This window comes from Echinops telfairi, unplaced genomic scaffold, assembly GCF_000313985.2.
Source record: "Echinops telfairi isolate 266 unplaced genomic scaffold, ASM31398v2 ScPeMD7_443;HRSCAF=831, whole genome shotgun sequence".
Lineage (NCBI taxonomy): Eukaryota > Metazoa > Chordata > Mammalia > Afrosoricida > Tenrecidae > Echinops > Echinops telfairi.
The window spans coordinates 58,666,052-58,689,309 of NW_022104341.1; the positions used below are offsets into that span (position 1 = coordinate 58,666,052).

At 44.8% G+C, this 23,258-nt stretch overlaps 1 protein-coding gene across 3 annotated transcripts in view; it reads right to left on the bottom strand.

Moving 5' to 3' along the window:
- Positions 1–2,341: 2,341 nt before the first annotated feature.
- Positions 2,342–23,258, bottom strand: part of PDE4B (phosphodiesterase 4B) — a 710,248-nt gene continuing 689,331 nt past the window's right edge. For 2 of the 3 annotated variants that reach the window (XM_004699361.2, XM_004699362.2), the window contains 9 exons: positions 20,691–20,784; positions 14,469–14,647; positions 13,181–13,279; positions 12,878–13,042; positions 11,522–11,621; positions 9,365–9,519; positions 9,126–9,248; positions 8,216–8,398; positions 2,342–4,676 (listed from right to left, as the gene is read on the bottom strand). In XM_004699361.2, coding sequence (XP_004699418.1) covers positions 4,311–4,676; positions 8,216–8,398; positions 9,126–9,248; positions 9,365–9,519; positions 11,522–11,621; positions 12,878–13,042; positions 13,181–13,279; positions 14,469–14,647; positions 20,691–20,784 — 1,464 coding nt within the window. In that variant the 3' untranslated portion in view covers positions 2,342–4,310. Of the gene's footprint in view, positions 4,677–8,215; positions 8,399–9,125; positions 9,249–9,364; positions 9,520–11,521; positions 11,622–12,877; positions 13,043–13,180; positions 13,280–14,468; positions 14,648–20,690; positions 20,785–21,418; positions 21,786–23,258 lie in introns of those variants that run through there. The other variant, XM_013003804.2, reaches the window with a different exon arrangement.

A 23,258-nucleotide genomic window follows, 5' to 3' on the forward strand; every position in this document is an offset into this window, starting at 1 on the left:
TCAAATGACTAGCTCCCAGTCATCCAGCTCGTTCATGGCAGAGCATAGGATGCTTTTAGAGCTCAGAGAAAGAGTCCTTCATGAAAAACTGGAAATAAGTGAAAGCGAGCGCCGATGAAAGTGAGCTCTTGGGATCAGTAGGAGAATCAGTTAGAGAATTGTATAGGATACACCAAAGACCGAGTTTGCAAACGGAGTTCCCAATTTGTATCACAAGTTTAAGGCCCATACCAACATTGACTTTACCATTATCTAATCCATGGGGGCCAGAAACGTAGTAATAGAATTATGAAAATAATCCATTCTCCCAAAGCACAGAGCATAGATGGCTTGCCTAACCAAGTATATTTAGTAAGTAGAGTTTCAGAATCATGCAATAAACCATTTTCTTTCACTTTGATTCTGTTAGGCTTCTTTGAGTGGGCTGAGAATAACAACTCTGTAGGAATGTATCAGGTGAATGCCATTGTGTGTATGTGTGTCGAACAGCTAGATGAAGTGCACCCTAAATTTTCTTCCAACTTTGGCAGCTCCTGAATCTATGAATCAATGTTAGGCTCCTATATATTTTTTGTTTTGTTTTTTGTACCAAGGTATCATCCTTAGCTTTGAATTAAGTACTCTAATAATTCATCTTTTTGCAGTAACTTTCTGCCATCAGGGTCATTGCTCTGCGTGAGGGACGATCATTTGACTTGCAGCCTATTCCCTAGAACCAGATGATTACGTCTTTCTCAGACTTAGCTTCATTGTGGTTTTTCTCAGAAGACAAGTGATAAGCAAAACCAGCAGATTGGAAGCTTCTGGAGTAGAGAAGTTCTCATTTATCTCTGATTCATGCTCTTCTTCATGTTTGAGCCAGGGTGTGGGCAATGGACGGCGAGTACCTGGTCACACTGGGGTGGGGTGGTGGCCTGAAGCCATAGCTATCGGCATGGTGTTTGCTCTGGAGCCATGGCTCCCACCTCTGTTGTCAACGAGAACACCCCTGTGTCTAGGGGGCTGTCTACTTAACACCCATCATATTAGAAACCTGGAAGGAATTTCAGATCCCTTCTCTACTTCCTCCACAAATGATTTCACCTCTTCAGGACCCAGTCTCCTCCTCACCTTAAGGAGGAAAGAATGGAAATCCTTTCATAGGGGTTTTGTTGTTGTTATTATTATTTTCTGTAAAGAGAAATGGAGAAATACATTTAAAAGATATACATGGCAGCCACTGGGCCACAGGCATTATCTGAGGCATCATTTCTGCCTACAGCACACCCACAAAACTAACTTATTTTCCAGTGATTCTCAACTGCACCCAAGGTTAAGAAGCACTTCTCTTCAAATATCACTAAATGCTTACAGCTTGAGACATCATAAAATGTACAGTGATGACTACTTCAACCAATTCACTTTCTGTCCCTGGGTGCACAAGAGCTGAGATGAGAAAGCAGGGGTGGTGTCAAGGGCATAAACATGATCTCTGCAAGCAGCAGTCCAGCTGGTTCTGAATGCTTCTGCATCTCCAGGTTAGCCTTTATAAACAGACAGAATAATTTCTGCTAATTCAGTGTGTGTGTGGGTGTGTGTGTGGGTGTCTTCCAGAGTAGACCTTCTTACTGGCTCGTAGATCTCTTCTTTGGGGTTATGTTATTGTGGACCATACACCGTTTCTTTTTTACAACCATCCCCATGGCATACAAACACATATTCCCCAGGATAAATCATTGACCGTTGTCGGCTTTAAGATTTCAATGAGGCAATTAGGTAGTTCATTTAGCTTAAAGACAAAACCAAACCAAACACCCTTTTTTAGAAAGAAAAGTATAACCTTGTACTCATTAGGAGATCCAGGGACTACTTTGAAGATCATATGTCCACCACAGTCTGTGGGCTATGCTTTGAGATGACCCTTGGAACCTCCGATTCTTCCTGTGTGGAAAGAATCGAGGAGGCCGTCTGACTTACATCAGTTGCAAGGGTGTCCTCTGAGTCTATGATTCGCTTTTCTGGAGGAAGCAGCCAAGTTGGGGATTCCCTTTGTTTATGTAGAACATGAAGTGCTTCCATTTCTTAAAGAGGTGGAAGGAAGTGGTGGGAGCCGAACACTGTAGCTTCGCTTGCCTTTCCCACCTCCCTTCCTGCTCCATGCAGCAGGCTGAACAAAGAGTACAACATTTCAAGCTAGCGGACGGTCAAGACACCGATTCTGAAATTTCAGTTGTGACGCTGGCCTGGCAACACGGTTAGCATTCTCCTGGAGACACGGTAAGAGAAAAGAGGATTCTTTAGCTACACATATATATCAGCTTTTAATACGTCCGAATTAACTATGCAATAACGGAGCCCAAAGTCTATGCTGATCATGCTTTTGTTTATTCACCTCATATAAAAGTCTCTTAAGAATGCATTGGAGCACAATATATAATAATACTATAACATACATCGTGAGAAACTCTTGGAGACAATGCAATGTCCACCCGAAACGACACAGTGCTCAGTAGACATACAAGCCCACTCATTGGTCATGCACGTTTGTGCCGTTTTCTGTAACCAGTGAGTCACAATGCCGGACCGAAAGCATGAACCATATTTTACAAACAGACTGACACCAGTAAGAGGCCTAACAAGTGTTATCAGAAGAAGCTTCACATTTGCATAATTTACTACATCAGTTCACATTTTACTGAAAAAAAATTCACATTGTTTGATTCTTTTCTTTTGTAATTAATGGGAGCATGTCGCTCCTGCTGACGGGTGAGACGGGAGGCTTTCGCTTCAAACTCAGTAGTTTGTGAACCCTCTGAGGGAACCATCTTTGAGCCAATGTAGTGTTCTTTCTAAGCTGAAACCACAATTACAGTAAACCCTGTGATAACGCAGCTCATGTGTCTACAGATTTGGATGAACGTGATCGGAAACCACATCCCACTGTCCCCATCCCTATCAAACGATACAAAAGTACAAGCTTAGTACAAACCATTTAGCATCTAATGTTGTGTGAATCCTGTTTCCAAAGCCGTGTCCCAAGGGGGTTGCACAGGATTAATAACTCAGACAGACAGAAGGGCAGAGTCTTTGAATCAAAGCTCCCCAATGTCCTCACTGGTAAGGGGCCGGTATGTCTTCCATTAGTGATGTTCAGGTTATATCATACACAATACAAAATGTTACACAAGAAAAAAGTTACAACTCTTACGCAGAGTTTTCTTTACACAAATGTAACACCACCATCGACAGGCAATGTTAGGATATATATAAATTAATAACTTAGAAAACATTACATTATATACATTAAGTAATAAATACACTGTTATAAACAGGAATGGAGGCGTTTGAGCAGACGGCAGTGCAAGGAAAAAGACGGCAGCATTCCTTAGAAATGGTGTAACTGGCTACGTGGTGGAGAGAAGTGGAAAAGACCAGGACAGGGGCGCGTGCAGCGTGTCCAGAGGCCAGGAGGGCTGAAGACACAACCCGGTGGACACTGACGGCTAAGCGGAGTTTTACACACTGCTATTGTGAATGACACAACTATCCTTCCTTACCCCCCCAGCTTGTTCAATTTTGTTCTCTCGACAGCAAAAATAGTGTTTAACTCCAGAGGGGGAACAATAATGTCCCAGCAGGCAGGCAGAGATCAGGGGCCTGGGCAGCTGTGGAGCTGGATTGGACAACAGGGAAAGGAAGTAGAAAGCGGTAAGAAGTGGTTAGATGTTACTTGTAAAAGGAACTGTAGTAAAGTGAGAGACATTGCCTGAGAAAGAAGGAAGGCTGTCTTCTTCACCCCCTCCCCCCCAAAAAAGAATCAAAAGCGCTTTTGTCAACGTTGAGATGCTTATTCTCTAGAGGAGGGGGTACTGAACCCTAGGCATTCAACAGGCATTTTAGAGACATGAAAATGTTTTACAAAAAAGGCACACAGGTTGGCAGACAAAGGGGCAGGTGAGCAGATTTATAAATGATGTTATCAGTCAGTTCAGTCACTGGAGGGGACAGATTCCCCTTGCTTAGTGCAGAGACATCTCTCAGTTGTGTGCCTTCCACCTTCAAGCCATTCAATCTCGACCAGAACTGACACCCAGTACCACATACAGCGCCAGGTCTCCACCGAGCTTGCAAACAAGGCAAGTCAACCATGGAATATCCTGAGCTGCTAATTACGTCAGAGCCTTTCACTGACTCCGAACTCAAGTAACTGGAAAGGCCTGGTGGCCCTTGTCCAGCGCCGGTCATGGCCCGCACGGTGGGCTGACCCTACCATACAGCTGGCATGTTTGTTAAAGGTGGAATGTTCATCCCCGCACACACACACAGGGAGATTATGTGTCAACCGGAGACTTGTCTTCTGTTGCAATGTCCACTTCAGTCTCCCCCAGCGAATCCCTATTTTCCGGATTGATCACACAAAGCGTCTTTGTGCTACTGAAATAGTGGCGGCCCTCTCCCTCCTTTTCGTGCCCTTCAGAGTCCTCTTCTTCGAGGGTCAGTTCAAACTGAAACTTTTCCATCAGACCCTGACAGTCTCTGTTCTGCTCGTCCAGCGGTGGGGAGGGACTCTGGGGTATCATGCTCTGATACCAGTTCCTATTATCTTCTAATGTATCCAGGATGTCCTGGGCATCAGGCTGCACCAGGTCTGCCCAGGTCTCCCACAGTGGGTGGACGATGTAGTCAATGAAGCCGACCTGAAAAACAAGAAGGTAGTACATCTGTGATTGGGATGACCGTGGGAACCGAATCCTCTCCTGATTTCTTGCAAAGAGAGAGTAATAAGAATACTCAGCGATCATTAGGAACTGATTCCTTCACTCGAGCATCTGCTATGTCGTGGGCCCTGCACTGGACACAATGCATGCATGAGCTCTCTTCATCCTGAAAAATAAGTATCGTTCTCCACCACCAATAACTCTCTCTTGGGGATGTTCCTTAAAAACTAAGGTGGCATGACTTCTTTTCACCTCCTTTGGACATGTTCCCAAGAGGGACTGGTCCCGAAAGAAAGCCACCATCTCAGGCCATATGGAGGGTCCGCAGACAACGAGAAAGCCCTTCAATGAGATGGACGGACACAGTGGCTGCCGCAATGGGCTCAAACAGCAGTATGGAGAGGATGGCGCTGAGCGCGCAGTGTTTCGGTCGGTGGTCCCGGGGCTCGGACTCATCGGCACTAACAACAACCATCTATCCTTTCCAAAGAAGGAGAGCAAGACTCGGGTCTCCCAAATAGCTTGTTCCAGGCGACCCAGCTAGTAAACAGTGAAGCGTGGATCAAATCGGACTCAAAAGCCTGGATTCCTCTCCCTGCAACGAACGCGTTTCCCGTTTCCGGGCACCAGGTACGAAGTAACTCTGGCTGCGAAGGACTCTGTCAGTGAGTCAGCCTTCGAAGGAAGCCCCAGGCCTGACATGTTCTAACACAACATTCTTTCCCTGCAATCTTTTCCATCGCTTCTGCTCCAAAGTGAATGAGGGCAGTCAGGCCCTGACGGCTCGCATCTCTCAAGCTCCCGGTGACGCCTGTGGCTTGTAGTCAGCGCTTGACCAAACACCGAAACACACTGGAAACCCTTAAACAAACAAAGATTCCCTCTGCGGGCATGGCTCCCATTGTTTTGGGTCCAGAGCGCACGCACACAGTCATTCCCATCAGGAGAAAGAAGGGAAAAATAAAAACAATTAAGCAGTTCCGTTTGCTGCTGTTCCCGTGAATAAATGAGAGGCGTGCAGCTTTGTTACACTTTAGACATGAGCTTTGCATCCTGCAGGAGCTCGCTTGTGGCCCTCTGCTGACCTCCACATTGTCTGACAAACAGGAAACGCGGGGGGCCAGGCCAGGTAGAGAGAAAGAATAGGAGCCAGTTGAATGAGGGCATGGAATTCCCCTGTCCTGGTTGGAGGAGCCAGAGAGATTCAGAGAGAAAGGAGGGGGGCAATAGCAATTTACTCGCTCCCAGGACTTTCTAGCACGCTGTTCTTCGCCGGCTATTTAATCCATCCACGCTGTAGCCCATTAAAGGAATAACAATCCAACCTTGCCACCTATGACTAAATATCTCTCTATCTTCTCTCTGGTGCCCCTAGCCTCAGTGAACACATTTCCCATCAAAGTCGGGGCACCCATCTGTGAGCTGTGCTGGGTACAGGAGCGTAGCTGTGGGCGGTCCCTCGATTTCTCTCTTGCTCACACACACTCCTTTTATCTCCCTTCGACTAATTTATTCATGTTGCATGGCTTTCCGAGGTGATTTCAAAGGCGTTTTCTAGCGGCCTGAGACAACACACTCCAGCGCAGGGAGAAAACGGGATGAAAGGGACATGGGGAGGCCGTTGCCCTTCTTGGCTTGTTTTGCGTCCGTTAAGAAACACTTGGCACTTATTTGCGAGGTGGGCCCCACTTGCTGATTTTTCTAGGTTGCACGAGGTCTACCTCTAAATCGAAAAGTACCTAGTCGAGGGCTCAGAAGAGGCTAATCCGAGATTGTTCCACAAAGCTGTTCTGTAAGAGATAATGGAGTGAGCAGCCCGGCACGGCAGCAAGGAACCCATGCCCAGTGCGTGAGAGGAGGGCCGTGGGGTCACGGAGGAGCGGGTAAAGGGGAAAGAGAACAGCTTCTTGATCTAACGGGCCAGAGGAGCGCTATGTACATTATCGAGCTTGGGAAGCTGCTTTGAGGTCCGAAGAAGATAATGTGTGGCGACGAGGGGGAAACCCCACAGAGCATCTAAATATCGATAAGCCACCATCGCCTGCATGGCAGCGGGCTTGGTTTTAGTTTTATATTTCACGGCTTACTAATAAATGATGAATAAAGGTGTTGCCCCTTCATTTATTTATAGTTTGTCCCCCTCATAGCTTTGGGGTGCTTGAATTGACCTTGATGACCTTTATGCTATTATGCATTTCTATAGCTTAGATGTCAGAGCACCACCACGGGCTTTAACCTGATTTAATTGAGTCTCAAAAGAGCAACAAAGTACTAATCGTAAAGGAACCAAACACTGATGTTTAAGAGTGGGATTTCCTGGTAGTGGGGGAAGAAAATAAATGCCAATGAAAGAGACTCCCCAATTCTTTGTGACAAAGACTTTGTGCAGGATATTGATCCATTCTCAACCACACTCATCTGGCTCAGGGTGTTGGCTGTTCTAACAACCGTGTGAGAATCCAGCTGACTGTGAAGCCTTGGTGAAGAGGCTGATCTATTCTGGAGCTGAAAATGCTGCACTTATTGGCATCTGCTCCCCCTGCCTTCAACGGATCAGCCCCAGGGCTCAGTATAAAGGGGATTAGAGCTGCCAAATCACTGAAGAATGCCAACCTGGTTTCAGAGGGGTAGAAGCAGGCATAGACAGGGACATCGTGAAGAGCTTAAGCTGTACAATTTCTGGTGGTGGCGATGGCCTGCTTCACTATACAGCAATGGGCCAAAGAACAGCTCCTGGAATGAAGGGTGAGTGGGCTCTGACCCATAGCAACCTCTGCACAACAGAAGGGAACGCTGCCTGCTCCTGCGCCGCCGTCCTCACCACTCTCCTGGGCCTGAACCCGGTGTCGCAGCCTCTGTGTCAATCCACCTGGTTGAGGGTCTCTTTCTTTTTCGCCACCCCTAGACTTTGCCAAATACGATGTCCTGCTCCAGGGACAGGTCTCTCCTGACAATATGCCTCAAGGATGTACGGCGAAGTCTGCTCTCCTTGCCTCTAAGAAGCACTCTGGTCTTGCTTCTTCGAGTAAAGATCGGTTTGCCTTTTTTTAGCAGTCCACGGTTCTTTCAAGATTCTTCTCCAGCCCCACAATTCGAATGTAAGGGGGAGGAGCCGAATTGCTATTGGAAAACAGACTTGGAAAAGGATGGAGGAAGTGGCAGCCTTCAGTCGGATGAGTGGGATTTCTAAGATCACAGGCAACTGGCTAAACTTTGGGGGGAATACATAATCCCAAATGTGATGTGTTTCTGAATGCTGTTTTACCCTGCCCTGAGAAATGGAGGGAATGGGAAAGACGAATTAATCATGAATATATTTGAACTCCATGGGTAGTTTCTTCCTTGTAATTAATTCCTTGTAAGATAAAGTTATACCTATTTTAATTATGTATATAATATCTAAAACGCCCATTCTTCAAACAGCATAAACCTATCTCCCTTCCAAAAATCCATTGCGATCAAATCAATTCCAAGAAGCATACATAGCTCACACAATATGAAAACCTCACATTAGATACCTGGGATTTTTCCACAGAAGCGGTGTGCTTATCACACATTGGGCTTATCTCCATCCCCCTCTCTCGCTCTTTGTCTCCCTGCTGGAAAAACTCCTCCATGATGCGGTCTGTCCATTGTCGATACAATTCCAGGGACTTGGTGGGGTTGCTCAGATCTGCACAGTGTACCATGTTGCGAAGGACCTGAAATTACCAAAATTTTAAAATCCCATAAAATGAGGTGCAAATACTACCAGAACATTTCATCCCTCTTGTCCTAGTACACTTGGTACCAAACCCAGGAACATTTTAGTTGCACTATAATTATGGTGAGTACAGCAGAGATGCAGTGTGACAACGGGGCTGGCTAGAGTGTGCCATTTACCACTACAGGTCCCAAAGAGGAACACGTGTGTTTTCTTAGCCCATTAGTCGCTGAATTTAAAAACTGGAAGGGACATCAAAAGTCAGTGCTGCTATCGTTTCTTTCCCTCGGTTTGGAAAGAATGCAAAGAATTACTCAAAGTGGATGTGTGCAGATTTTCCACTGGTGGAAAGAAGAGGCCAGCTGATAGCAATTTGTACAACCAAAACAGGCCGAGCGAACGTCAAACCAAGGGGATGTATGTTCACACATGAGCTTTGTGACCAACAGTCACGTAGGCCCTCTTACAAATACTTTTTGCCATCTATTTTTAGAATGGAATAATTCTAGGAATAGGGTAGGTTTTTCTTCATAAGTTACAGAATAAATTCGAATGTCCCTTATCTTTAGTTTGTTCTTAAAATAAGTACCAAACTTTAGTTTGTTCTTAAAATAAGCCCGTGGCTATAACCTAGGTCACGCAACTAAAATGCCTGGTTTATTCTCTTCTATAATTGTTGTCTGGTTTGGTGTGACCCTGTAAAACCGAAGGCTTGTGTCAAATACCTGTATCCGGTCAGTATAGTTATCCAGGAGGAGAACGCCTGAACTTGTGACTTTCTTTGTTTCTACCATTGTCTTCAAGTCTGCCAACAGGCTCATGTGCTTGGACATATCGGTGGCTAAGACCTTGGGCACACAGGAAACAAGAACTCTTAATCAGCTCAGTCTATCAGACAGAATGGGGCTTCCCCTCCCTTGCCGGATAACGTTGAGTGAGGAACAGTGAGAAGCTGGGCTCTTACCATGTCGATCACCATTTTCCTTAATGTCTGACGCTGCTTCTTGGTCAGGTTCTGAAAGATGTCACAGTGCTCCTCTTGCAGCAGTTTGAAACCCACAGCAAGGTGATGGTTTTCCAAGACAGATTCATCGTTGTACATCAACGCAAGTTCCGAATCTGATGAACAGGAAGGGATGATGGCTTAAGTAAAAAGGGGTAAGGTTCTCATGCTGGCATTACCTCAGTTGGCTCTCGTTCCTTCCAAATGATTTCAAGAACAGTGATCCATAGCCCATTTCTGCTTAGCAGTCTCCCTCCACCCAGGGAAGTAGCTATCTTCTAAACAAAAGGGCCCTCTAGGAGAGAGTCATGGCTGCTCTTGAATTAGAACTCACTCTATCTTAAAGTTCTTTTCTCTCCATCGTCATTTCAGATGAAGCATCTGACATTAGGTGAAGCAATTTCCCAGCAGTTAACTTCTATTTTTATCCAACTCTATAATTTCCTTTATGCCTTTCTACACTTTGTGATTTTGAAAAGAACAAAAAGACATTATCAAATTGATTAAGATTTTAAAATGATATTCACTTTAAAAAATATGCTCATCAACCTCAATTATTGGAATTTAGGGAACTTTCAAAGAAAATAATGGTGTTGATGTAAAACTGCACTTTCTTCCAATTGTGTAACTTTCTGAAGCTTCCTATAAAAATGTTGACTGAATAGTTATCACATTTGGGGTTATCTTGATGCCAAAGTTTCTGTTCTTTTATGGATTGGCTTATAGAATGCATTCATAATTGGCCCGACCTTAGGACCCTTAGGTTCCTCAAAGCTTTCCCTGAGTTCAGGTTCAAAGTGGCTCTATCTTCCTGGAGACATACTAGCTGGGTACATAAACTAAACCCTCTCCTTTGCTTTTTGCACAGAAACATGGCAGACTTATTTTGTTGGAACTTTCCTCTGTCCTTGAGAATATGAACATCAAGTTCATAAAGCCACAGTTTGTCTTTAGCAAGGATAATAGACTAGGGCTGGTAACATGTTACTCAAAGCAGATGTTGTCACTAATGGACCTTATTGTCGACCACGTGCTTTGCAGTCCACCCTCAGAAAGGGTGGAGGGCAATAGAGGCACACGGGCACCCTTGCCCTGTTCACCCTGTAGTCCAGGGCTCAGCTCTGCACGGCAGCTTTCCACAGTGCAGTGTTGCAGGTGGCTGTACCAGATATATGACCTGGCCTGTATGTAATCGGATTCATGGCAGCACCCTGACATCAGCTGATAGAGCTCCTATAAGAAACGAGTTGCTCAAAGTTTGTGTTCTTTCAGTAGAAGAACGTGCAAAACAAAATAAAACAGTTGCACTAAAAATCTAGATTGCTAAGATGTTCTGATAATAAAACATGACATGCATTCTTTTATAACATGAAGTAGCTCAAATATGATTTCTATAAAACCATCAGCAATTGATTTTAATCACAACCACAAGGGAATAACACATTTTTCAGGGGGACAAAAAGTACGTAGATTGTCATCACTTAGAGATAGTGCATGAAGGGGCATAATGAATGAATTTGCATTAGCATGGAAACCAGACATTTTGAACTTGACACAAGTAGTCTAGCGTCCTAAGTTGGGATCCCAATCCTGACTGTCACTGAAGCCACCCTCCCTGCTATAAACAATCCATAATCAAAGTTTCCCAGTTTGAAGAGAGTTGTGTAGGGCTCTCATGTGCTTTGCTTCTGAATTTTGGAAACCTACTCCAGAGGTTTCTTTGAATTTTATTTTTGTTTAAAAGTTCCTGTTTTCAGAACCAATTTCTGATCTGCTTTCTCAGCAGAAAGGGTCACTGTGCTCCCTGCGTGAGCCCTTGCATATTACCCAAAACCATTTTCTTCAGATCTTTCCTGTCCTGTCTGGATAATTCCACATCTGTTACTCTTTCCTCACATAATCGTATTTTCCAAACTCTCCAACTTCTCCATGCAGTTCAAAACTTGTGTTGCCAGATTGGATACAGTAACCAGGAAAGGTTTGACCACTTTGTGTGGAATGGAAGGATTACATCATTATTACTCTTGTGATTATCCATAATGAAAACATTAAGAGAGGGGGAAAAATAAGCAATGAATCATACGGCATTGCAAATGACTATTCTAGTGGTGAACTCACTCGTGTTGATGAGGAACTGATTGGAGACACCAGGATGATCAACATCGTGGATCGCAGCTGCAAAAATGGCGGCCAGGATTTCCAAATCTGTGAAGACGGCCTGAGGAACAACATAAACGCATTCAGCTCCTCATCAGATTCAGGGGTCTGTTGTTATTCGAAAAGAGCCCAGGTCATTCTTGGTGGAAGAGGATTTGTTCACTTACGGAAAGCCAGGATAGGTCAATGTAATTAAAATGTCACCATTGTCCATTATCATAGGTCTCTGATGTGCGAGAAATGATATTCAGCACTTATTCCCAAATCAAGTCTGCAGGACAAGGCTTGGGAAGACGTTAGCCCTATGTCCATGGTTTATGTAAACACGTAATGTCTGTTTCTCACAGAAATGCTTCTAGAAGTCTAAGAAGCAAGTCCAACGGGCTCTGCTCTGAGACGTGACAGCATTCATACTTTTCATAAAGACGAGTGACTTGGAGAACAATGATCACATTACAGATTTGAAGTCATAAATTGTCTCCCTAAAGGACATTCATAGTGTGGTCAGAAGTTTCATAGATTCATTCATCCGTCAATCAATAGTCCCCATGCTTACTATGAGCCATATTTGGGGATAATTCTACGAGGGAAAACGAATAACCCTGCTCAGCTCCTTCGTGTTAGGTTGCTAAAAACTTCTCTGCCTCCACCCAGACCCAGCAATTTAAAACGAGGGCGTACGTAAGCATGGGTCTTTGCCATTTCCTAGACTGCAGAGGAAAGTGTCTCCTCATTCTCTGCGATTCACTGATTCTTCGAATGCCATCTCAGGTTCCACCTCTCCCATGAAGACCAGCCTAAAGACTCAGGGATTCACGGGGCTGTTTCCCTTCCCCACCCCTGTGTGCACTCAGACTTCCTGGTCGAGGCACAGCAGCGGAGGATGGAGGGGCCGTGTTGACATGCTGTGGGATGTTTATGCAAAGCATAAACATGCTTTGCATAAACATCATGCTATTTCCTTCCTTTGGGGGCTGGAGTCCCTTCACTCGATCTCACTTCCTCAAGTGTTTGCATGTCTTTTCCTAGAAAATATTCCGATTTGAGCCCACCAGCCATTTCACAAGGGATAATGTGGTAGTCTGCTCCCCCTAAAATGGTATAGCCTTGGAAATCCTATAAGGAGTTTCAATCTGTCCTATATGGTTCTAGTGAATCAGAATCAAATGGCAATGGGCCTTTGGTATATATAACAAACCACATTCATCCCCATCCTGGTATGCAGTCATTCAATTACATGATCTTTAGGAATGCATTCCACATGGCATGACCTTTTCAAAAAGAAGATAGGCACGGAAGCAGATCATAGCCACTCACATCTAATGCTGGCGTGGAAAGAAGAACATGGGTTGACTGGGCTACATCAGCAGCATGCAGGCTGTTGTGATATGCCACGTCAGAATGGTAATGATCTTCTAAGGTCATCATATAGGTTACAAATGTGTCGGACGAGATTTTGAATGTCTTTAAGAGGTCTCTTTCCTGTGTGGAAAATAGATCAGAACATCATAAGTGTGTGTTCTACAACAGAGTAGAGTCAAAACAGAAAATAAACGAGAATTTTAAAAGTCACAAGGAGCCAGCCAATTGGATAACCAAGGTTTCTTCCGGTTGACTCACCTGGAAGATGGCGTACATAATGCACGTCAGGGGTCTATTGTGTGAGTATCCAGCCACATTAAAGATGTTCAGGCCCCATTTGTTCAGATCCTCTAGCTCCTGGAATCAAAGTTAGGGAAATTTGGGATCAGAATGATTTTGACAGCACATCTTCTTTTATTTGCTGACCCATGGCTGACTAAGACTCTCCACTTGGCAGAGAACCTGAACTCGAAATGACCTAGGAAGGCGATTGTTTCTTTCATGCTGGCCAGTCATTTCTGTATGTTTTGTCAGAGAAAAGAACAATGTACTTCTCTTTAAAATTTTAGTTGCCGGCATATATTTTTGCCACATGCCAGCCTTCAACCAATGGTGCTTTCAAGGGTAGCTGCCAGTGGGTAGAAGTCACTCTAGTTCCATTTGCTGACTCTTCTTGCTGGTCCCTAGCCCATTAGGAACCTAGAAAACTCCTCTGCCCTTCGTTGATTCTCCCTGGGCCAGATTAAGGAGGCTCTGCTGCCAGAATGTACATAAAAGTGTACATCAGGTGAGATGAAAAACCTTTGAATGCAAAAGGCCCTAAACACATCAGCTGTACATCTTAGCTTAGGGGCCCTGTACCCTAGAAAGAACATTATTTGTGGAATTATTTCAAGTTTACCTGACTCCAGGAGCAATTGATTCCATTCTTAATCCTGGCCTGGCCTAAGAGTTCCAGGTACATTTCAGAGCCCCGGACCAGTTTAGTCAGCCTTACTCCAGGGACAGCTTTCAGCAGCCTCAGTAAGTGCTCATTTGCTCACATTAAGCTCATTTCATGATCTCACAAGGAGGAAAGGATTTATGCAGTTGTCTTTTACAGCCTCTCCGTAGATGTATAAATCCTTTCTATTCTCTCCTTCACTGCTGTGACAGTGACCTGAGAGTTATAACTGCCCATTTTTTAATCACTTTTTCTTTAGCCTCTAATTTGTCCAGAATGCTCCCCTGACCCTTGGCATACATTTCCGACCTCCTGGCCTCCCTTGGGGTTCTCTCAGTGTCCCTTCAGCAGACTTCTCTATTAATGAGGATTTGTCAATTAGCAAGGGACACACAATTCAGGTCCAAAAATGGTCCTATGGTAGAGTACAAGAGCCTCAGGTAGGTGCCCCAGCAATGGACAAAGGGGCCACACCAACTTCCTTCTCATAAACAATGGAATAATAAGGCAAAAGCCATCCTTATTATTCTCTAAGAGGCAGTGTCTGCGCCTCTCTCTCTGCGTGGCAGAGAGCGGCATGCCCCTCCCTCAGGCCACACACACCTTGGCCAGGTGGTCTTCGTTTTCTGTGTTGACTCCAAAGCGGGAGATGCTCGTGTTGTTCAAGCTTGAACTGTGCATCAGCTTTTTCACGCCACTTATTTGTGTCATGAGCTGCTGCCTTTTCTTTTTCTCTCTGTCTTTCTGGGTGGGGGATGGGATCTCCACGTCATTCTGCTTGTCTGCAATAGGCAAGGAGGTGTGCATTTCAACACAGGCTTGCAAGTCAGAGCACAGTAATATGGAAAACAACTTCTATGCATCTTTAACGCATGTTGTATCTTACACGGCACGTTCGTGGCATTATTTCACAATCCCATGGGGGAGAGATGATGATTCATTGCCTATCAGATTGCTAAACAAACTGAGGCTCACCAGAGCTAAGTATCCAAGAGGTGGCTGAGGTAGAACTCAAGCCCAATTATTCTGCTTTCAGGATATGGGAAAATTATCCTTGTGCATTTGCCATGGGCAGCATCAAGAATGATATGTAGATTTTATTAAAGTGAATAACATTTATTTGTATAATTAGGAAGGCCCCTGTGGTCATAAACAAGTCAATAAAACAGGTTTTGTAATTTACTCAATTTACGTACTATATGTATACCTGCTTTTTAATTTGAAAAATCCAAATGACATTAGTTGGCTTATCCTAGGTGGCTCATAATCTTCAAACAATCACTTTCAAGCCCTGATTTATAATAAACCGAGGTTAAGAGGAAGAGCATAATTTCATGCCTTATATCTACTAATCTACTAATCAATAAGAATGGCAATGCTTCTCATACACAACAGGCATTCCATTTATTAAATTATGATTATTAAATATGTGCCACCTCCTGGGCTTTGTTTTTGACACGTTGCTCTAACGTGTCATGATGTGGGATCAGCAAAAGCAGGGTACCTTCCTGCCCCAGGAACACTGTCAGCACTCCCGTGGTGGGTTTCACATCACAGGTGAGGTGCCCTGGGCATTTGTGAAAAACGCACGAACGCTTTCAGGCCATAGGGATCCCTGTGAGGGACCGCAGCTCTCATTACGAAATTGTTTACCAGCCACCGCATTGCACTAAATGACACCCTGTGGCTGAAAGAGTTCATGTAGCTTTCCAAAGTGCCCCACTGGTCTCTGCCTCGCTGTGGCCTCAGTGGGGAAACCCTGGGCTGCTAAAGGACAAGAGGCAGCCGCTGCGAGAGGGAGAGACTTGGCAGCCTGCTTCCATGAAACTCGATGGGGGGAGCTCGACTCTGCCCAATGGGGTTGCTGGGAGTGGCCATCAGCTCAAGGCAGTGGCTATTGGTGCCAGGGCCAATTCGCACAAAGAGCAAGCCTCCTTTTGAAAATGGCATGCTTCCAGATGGCATGCTGGGATCCAGACTCTGCTCTCAGGCTCTTGCAGCTAATGGTACAGTCACATGTTCTCCCCAGAGACCTTTGCTTGCTCACAAGTCCCTCTGGGCACGGCATCGAAACCAAGCCAGTACACTGAGATAGCACCGGTCTGCATGTACAGCTTGCTGTCTTGCTGCAAGCTAAACGTGGGGACCCCACTGTCACTAGCATGCTACCACCTCTGGGTGCCCATGAGCTCCTAGACTCATAGGTCCAGCTCAATTAATGTCGTGATTTCAGGTTACTTTAGAATCAGAAGCACCCAGGGTCCTTGAAACAAACAAACAGATTCATGAGCCTCACCCAGTCTTACTGAATCAGTATTTAAAAAAAAAAAAAATCAAAACTTCCCAAGTGACTCTGATAATCAGCCAGGTTTGGGAACGAATGGTAATCCCACACTCATTTTTTCAGGTGAAGTCAGCAACTTGGCTAAGCTCAAAGGGCAATCTGTTCAAGGGATATTTATTTTGCAATTACTTTGTTCCAGAAAGAGGGGTTTAATAGCATAGAACGCAGGTCTTGTGGTTCCTCTGAAAAATCTCTTTCCTGCCTCACAAGACCACACATTATATTATTTTCGAAATGACTTTTTATCCATGTTACTTTTATCCTCATCACGACTACGTTCTGCTACAATGAAAGGCCACCAGAGCTTCTGTCATCCATGCCCAAGCGCAATCCTTCACATCTGGCTCAAGAGGCTGGTGGGTTGTCCCGTGCTATCATCAGGGAGCTATCAGTGTTCCCCCTTTGGTTAATTAAAGATTCCCCACAGCTGTGAGGAACTGAGCTGAACCGTGGCTCTGCCTGGAACATTCCAACAAAGAAGGCCATTTTCCACAGAGAGTGCCAATTTGGCATGAATGGGTGTTCCCCTCCGCAGGCAATGAAACTACCGAGTGGTCTCCCCAGATTTCCTCTGTGAAAAGCTGAGCCAGCCCAGTGGGGAAATCGCCCAAAACCTAGACTAAAGGAGTCACAAGAAAAAATCTAAAATCACAAACTGGTCTGAATACTGCAGGGAGACCGTTGTCCAGTATAAAACAAACAGACACACAAAACATCAGATACAGGAAATGCTTCTGTCAAAAATCTGCCAATGGAATCATCTGGGTGTCTTGCTTGCTAGATCACAGAACATAGAGATGGAAGATGCTCAGGCTAGGGCCGCTTCTTGAAAGTCCTAACTTCTCAAAGGCTAAGTGCTGGGTTTTTGAAAGAAGGATTTTCCCCCCTTTCTGTCTAGAAAAATAGTAAGTATGCCTCTAAGACTATGGCTGCTAGACACCCTTCTAGCCTGGAACTGCACACACTCCCAGAGATGGTCTGTTAGCCACACAGGCTCACACATGAACAACGCCAGCAGGAGGAACGTGTTCCTAGAACATCAGCTCTGGGAGACGAGAAGGGCAGGAACTGCCCAAGCGCAGAAGTCCAGAAGACAGGAAAGAAGGGCAAATGGAAATGAGGAGCCCAGACAGGAAGTGGGAAGAAGGGGTTACATCCAAGGGATGGTGGCTGATGTCACAAAGCAAAATGTGCATAAATTGTTGAAGGGGAAACAAATTTGCTCTGTAAACATTCACCCAGACCACAAGAAAATGTTACAAGGCAGACATGAACCAAATTGTCATCTGACACTTCAAAAGCGTACTTTTGCTAAACTCCCTCCCCCTGGGTCCTGCCTCCCATCCACTGAGGGTGGATACCTCTTTTTCCTCTTGCACCAGCTCCTTACAGCCCACGATCATATATACCTGCCATGGACTCCTGTGAGGCAAATGATCTCTTGTTGGCCATTTTGCCAGTCCATCTGGACAGCACCCCTTTAGACAGGAACACCCACAAGTTTTACAGATCCTTGGAGCAAGCGATTTGCCTCCCTGTTGATGACACAGTTTGACGCGCCATGATGGACGCTCAGTGAAATATTGCTCTTCGGGGTTAGTGCCAATCCCTAGGGTCTTCCACGGAGAGGGTTCACCCACTCGAACAAGAACCCTCTGATTACTGGACACTACTAATACATGTATTTTCACCTGAGGGCCTGTCATCCTAATTCTTAGAGACATTTCTTGAAAATAGCATACATTTTACTTCAAAGTCCTTAAAATGGGCTTTTCTTTCAGCTGCCCCCTGACTTCCTAACAGACTTCTTTCATAGATCAAGGACCGAAGACGCATGTAGGTCTGGCACTCAAGAGACTAAAGCCCCAGCTCAGGAGTGGGTGAGCGGAGTGACCCTGGTGAAGTTACTTCACCCCTCTGGGCCTTTGTTTTCTCTCCAAGCAAAATGAGGACAGTAGGGCGTGGGGCCACTTCATGTCCCTTCCAGACCTGGCAGTCTCCGGAGTTGTTAGGCTCCTTCAGGGGCATTCACCTTTGCTCACAACAAAGGCCTTGCATCTAGTTTGAAAACATGCACATGGCTTTAAATGTGTCATATGATAAATTCATGGGTCCATGGTCTACTTGTTTAGAAACATGCACTTGGCTTTTAAAATGTCATGATAAATTCATGGTCCATCACAGAGAATCAGGTTGCCAAGTATGTTCTAGCCAAACTTCCGAACAGTCAGTGCCTAGCAGAGCCATACAATGTGAACCCAGGAAGGCATCTGGGAAGCCATCGGTTCCAATGGTCCTGTTTCACAGGTGAAGCAACAGCTGCATCTCTTGTTTACAGGCTTCCCCTTTCTCAGTGCCCCCTCCCAGGGGCACTCAGCATTCTGCTCAGGTCTACACACAAGCACACGCAGCACTCTCCTACTGCTGACAGTCTGTAAGGCTTGAGATTCCAGCACCCTTCCTCAACAACTTGTCCTTGATCCCTTCTCCCCTCCCCTCAAGATATGTCACCCGGTAGCAAATGCAACATGCTAGGAAGAGGTGACGCTCGCACTTGCGATACACAGGGTTTTGAGACGGAAACTGATCTTTATTATCTTATCACACTTTTCTGATTTGAGAGCTCTGACGACTCCAAGAAGCCAGAGATTACTTAGTATACCAAGAGACTCTTGTCGTCCTTGGTGAACAGACAGCGAGAAACCGCGAAAGGAGAGGCGTGCTCAGGGCCAGCAGGGGCCTGATGGCTGCAGAGGCAGGCACTGCCGGCGGCTTTTAGTCCAGCAGCGAGGGCCTCGTTTGAGAAGGAAGGCAGGTTCTGACATTTAAAAGTGTTTTACAAAAACAAAGAGTGGCTACGCTGTGTGTTGACGCTATTCTTCTTTCTCATAACCGTTGATATATATATAACACGTCCCTAAAACAGCCTCCGGGTGATATAAAATAAGAGAGGGCATTGTAGAGAACAGGGCCTATCAGTAATGAGTGTCTTGAAAGGGAGAAAGGGGTACAAAGGAAGACAAAAAGGACGTGTGCAATGTGTTCTGTTCAATTACATTCTAGCCACTTCGTGGAGCTAGGCTGTATGAAAAATTCCTTCCTTTTGTTCTCCGACACATGGTTGTCGCAACTGCAGCTGGAGCAACCCACATGCCGCAGACACTCACGTGCTGGAAACAGTTGGAGAAGCACTTGTTAATTGTGTCTGTGCCAATCGGCTGCAGGCCGTGCCACAGGCTTTGCACTGGGCTGTACAAAGAGGAAGCCGATTGATCAACTGACAGCAGGAACTGCTTTGGCCTTAGAGAAACAAGATTGATTTTTAAAAAACTAAAACCAGAAGAGGTGCGTGCTTCCATAGAACATCAAGGCAAATCAAGCTCATCAGGGTAAGGGAATGCTCATCGATTTAATGACATGTGGCCCTGCCCAAAAAGAAGGGGGGGGGGCATTGTGTTCAGCTGTGAATGGGTCATTTCCCTGGAAAGTGGGGCTTTTAAATTAAGTACAATTTCACCACAGTTGAAAGCCAACAGAATCAGAATTTGAGTGCTAACCATTCACTCTGATATAGCGACTTGCAGAGTCCGCAGGCCTTATTAAATCAAACGATCGTGCCCACAGGTTGAAGAGACCAACAGAGTGAAGCATGAGATGAGAACTCCAGAGCCATCAAATGCGATGCACGGTCACAGTCGAAGCCATTTCTTGTCAGCATCCTGTGCTCAGAGCCAGCAATGCGGCCACAGAGAAGCGGAGATAAAGGCTCACATCAGCTAGATAACCATGCGGCTTGCGGAGGGCATCATGTTTCAGAGGCATGGAAGCTTCTGCTCTTCCCCCTCCTTTCCCATTTGTCTTTAAGAAATAACTTAGCAAAGCGACAGTCAAATTATTTCCAAAGCTTCCTCTTCTGGGTCCAACCACTCGAAGGTGATTTATTCCCCACCGAAATGCCTTATAATCCACCTAAGAGGAAACCTTTTGCTTGAAGCCCACTTATTGGGCATTTGAATAATACTGTTCGGGGAGCCCCTTGGAGCTGCTCCCACTGTGTGGGTGATTGCAGCATCCCTCCTAGGAGCCATCGGAGGTGTAAGTGCCAAGGTGGAATTAGGAGGGTAAATAGGGGTGACCTGAGGCCCACGTAGGTACGGTCAGCTCATTCATGTATAAGCTCTGTCTTTGCTGGGTACTTTCATTCATCATTTTCTTTCCCCTTTAAAAAAATTGCCTTCTTGCTTTTACATATATATATGTAAATAAAAGTATATAGGTATATTTACATATATAAATATAGAGAGAGTTCCCTTTAAAGGCTGCATTTACTTATTTTGCATCTACTTCTTATGAAAGGAATTCATTTGTTTTTATGTGACTTAACCCTATTTTAAAATTACTTGGGGATGACCCTGATGTGTTGCAGAGAACAATATTAAAACATCTTAGTAATGGTACACATTTCCCAGTCAATATCTTACCTAAGAACGTATTTGAAATGTATTCAGACACCTGGTTCCCTGATCGGCTCATCTCTGACAGGTGTGTCAGCTCCCGGTTCAGCATTCTTTTAAACTGTGCATGAAAAATAAAAATGCATTAACCATCTAAAGCATAGCATATTATCGCTTTAAATGTCTTCAACTTTACTGTCTAAAGGCCAAGAAACTGGGTGAATAGATATCATCAGACGGGTGACTGAGTTTCTATGAAATATGTTCTTATTCAAAATGAATTCACTGTCATTTTAGGAAAAGGATCTTTTGAAAAAGATTTCTTAGAATGCACATTTGATTTCTTTGAGAGATGCAACTATCTAGAAACAGAACTTTCAATAGGCCGAGATCATTTTACTTGAACATATAACTATTTAAAAAGTAGTTATTGAAAATTAGCTCTAAATAGAATTAGAGTTTACCCAATAAAGGGAGGTGATATGCAAAAAGTTTAAGGAGAAACAAAGACCCAAAATAGCATTCTGTAGAAGGAGAGTTGAATAGACACAATAGCATTAACAGACACAATTCCGCACAGACTACTTAAATGCAGTGTAAGATCACATGCCCTTCTTCCACAATAGGCAGTCTCAGTGGGCTAAGTAGACAACACAAATTAAGCCATGACAGATGGGTCCCCCTCCACAGAAAACACACAGATGGAAATATTTCATATTCCACCAAAGACACATAACAGAATCAAATTAACCCACCTTGATGTAACCCCAAGATACAGATAACAAATAGTTTGCCTCAGGCATTTTGGAAAGCTGGTTGCCAGAATCCACAAATCCCTCTGAAAGAATTCACAGCTCAAGCAAGCTCCAAAGGACCACAAAACCCCTGCAGATCCAGTGGTCAAATCACCAAAACTTAAAAAAGATAAAGCCTCCCAAATTGAAGGCATTTCCTAATCCAAACAAAGCCCATCTTCGGAATCTCTTTCTTGCCGGAAGTCTTTGCTCCTTGCTTATTCCCTGGCAGAAGAGAGTAATGGAATCAGGGATCGCAGGAAGACTGCACAAGCCCGTCCAAATGTATTCAGCTGGCTGGTTTGAAGCCCTTATGAATTATGGATAGTCCCAGTGACCAAGGGGGTTTCCACTTTCTATTAGCCCTGTGTGGCTGAACTCTGCAAGAAAAGAGCAAGTCTTCTTTTCTGAGGGATGGCCAGGCTGGGAAACACAGCCATCTTTCAAAAAGGAGAAGATTAAAATGGAGGAAGCCCCATGAATATTTAAGTAAATCCGAAGTAGGTATCCTCCCCCCTTTCAACAAGGTGTTCCTTAACCCTCTCCCCACTGCCGAGACAAGAGCTTGGCAGAAGCAGCTTCTGCACAAAGCTCCCCACCCCGACTGTTTCAAAGTGAGGACGCATTCGACTTGTTGACTTTCGGATCATTTTTTACACACTGAAGAGAGTGTGAACTGTGAATACTTTCAGTCCCCTAGCCTTTTCTGGGGGTGGTTGGGGGTGGGGGAGGGGGGACGGGTTATAAACAGACAGACCCACTTAGCCTTCTTCACAATGAAAGAAATAGGAATAAAATTAACGTATGCCATTTAAAAATTGTAGAAAGCAATTTGCGGTGCTCCATCAGCTCATTAATATGCACATTAGATTGCATTTCATGAATGCATCAAACACATTTAACCTAGGATCTAGATATAGACTGTGTTAGGAAATAAAAGGTATCATTTGTTGAATGAATGATGAATTTATTTGGAGGTGTGTGTGTGTGTGTGTGTGTGTGTGTGTGTGTGTGTGTGTGTGTTTGTTTTCCGGTTGCATCTTCTGAATCACGGTGGAAATCCTTATGAGTTACATTTTGATTTTGACAATCTAGGGCATGTTGATGAATTCATTTCTCTCTCTCTCAGCCTCAGAGCACAAAGAGGAAAGACCTAGAGCGCTACTCAAGTGGGGCTCCCTCCCTATCCATTACCAGTTCATATCCTTCTTTCTCCCTCCTCTAATACCCTGTCCCTGTACCCCCAGGAGTTCAAGTACAGCATGTTAAAGGAATAGCAAGGCACCATGGCAACAGCTCCACACTCACGGGCTCTCTTCTCTCTGAGGCTTTCCCCGCTCAGTTGAGCATCCTGCACCCACAATGAAATATTTCATTTCAAGCAACCAAACCGTCTTGCAATTGCCAGCACCCAGGAGACCTGACTTTTTGAGGGGAAGCCAAGGCAAGCTGGTGTTGCTGTCCACTGGCTCACTGTCCTCCAAGAGGCACGGTGCCCTCTTTCTGGATGATCCTGTGTATATGCGTGTTTTCCCGGACACAGCATGTTAGTAGCAGTAACTTCTGAATCAAGTGACTTGGCTAGTGTGTTTTATTTTTGAATGTCCATGAGGGTGATTGTGAACCACAGGCACAGTTCGAGTTATTTTTTACAACAGAACTGCTTATTTTCAGTTCTCCAGGATAGGCAGTTACCCTAAAGATTTAGAAGCTGGAAGGGATAGGTTACTTTTTTCTTTCTTTTTTCTTTTTTGTATTCTGACTGATTCTGCTGAATCTTAGCAAAGTAGAAACTTTCCCT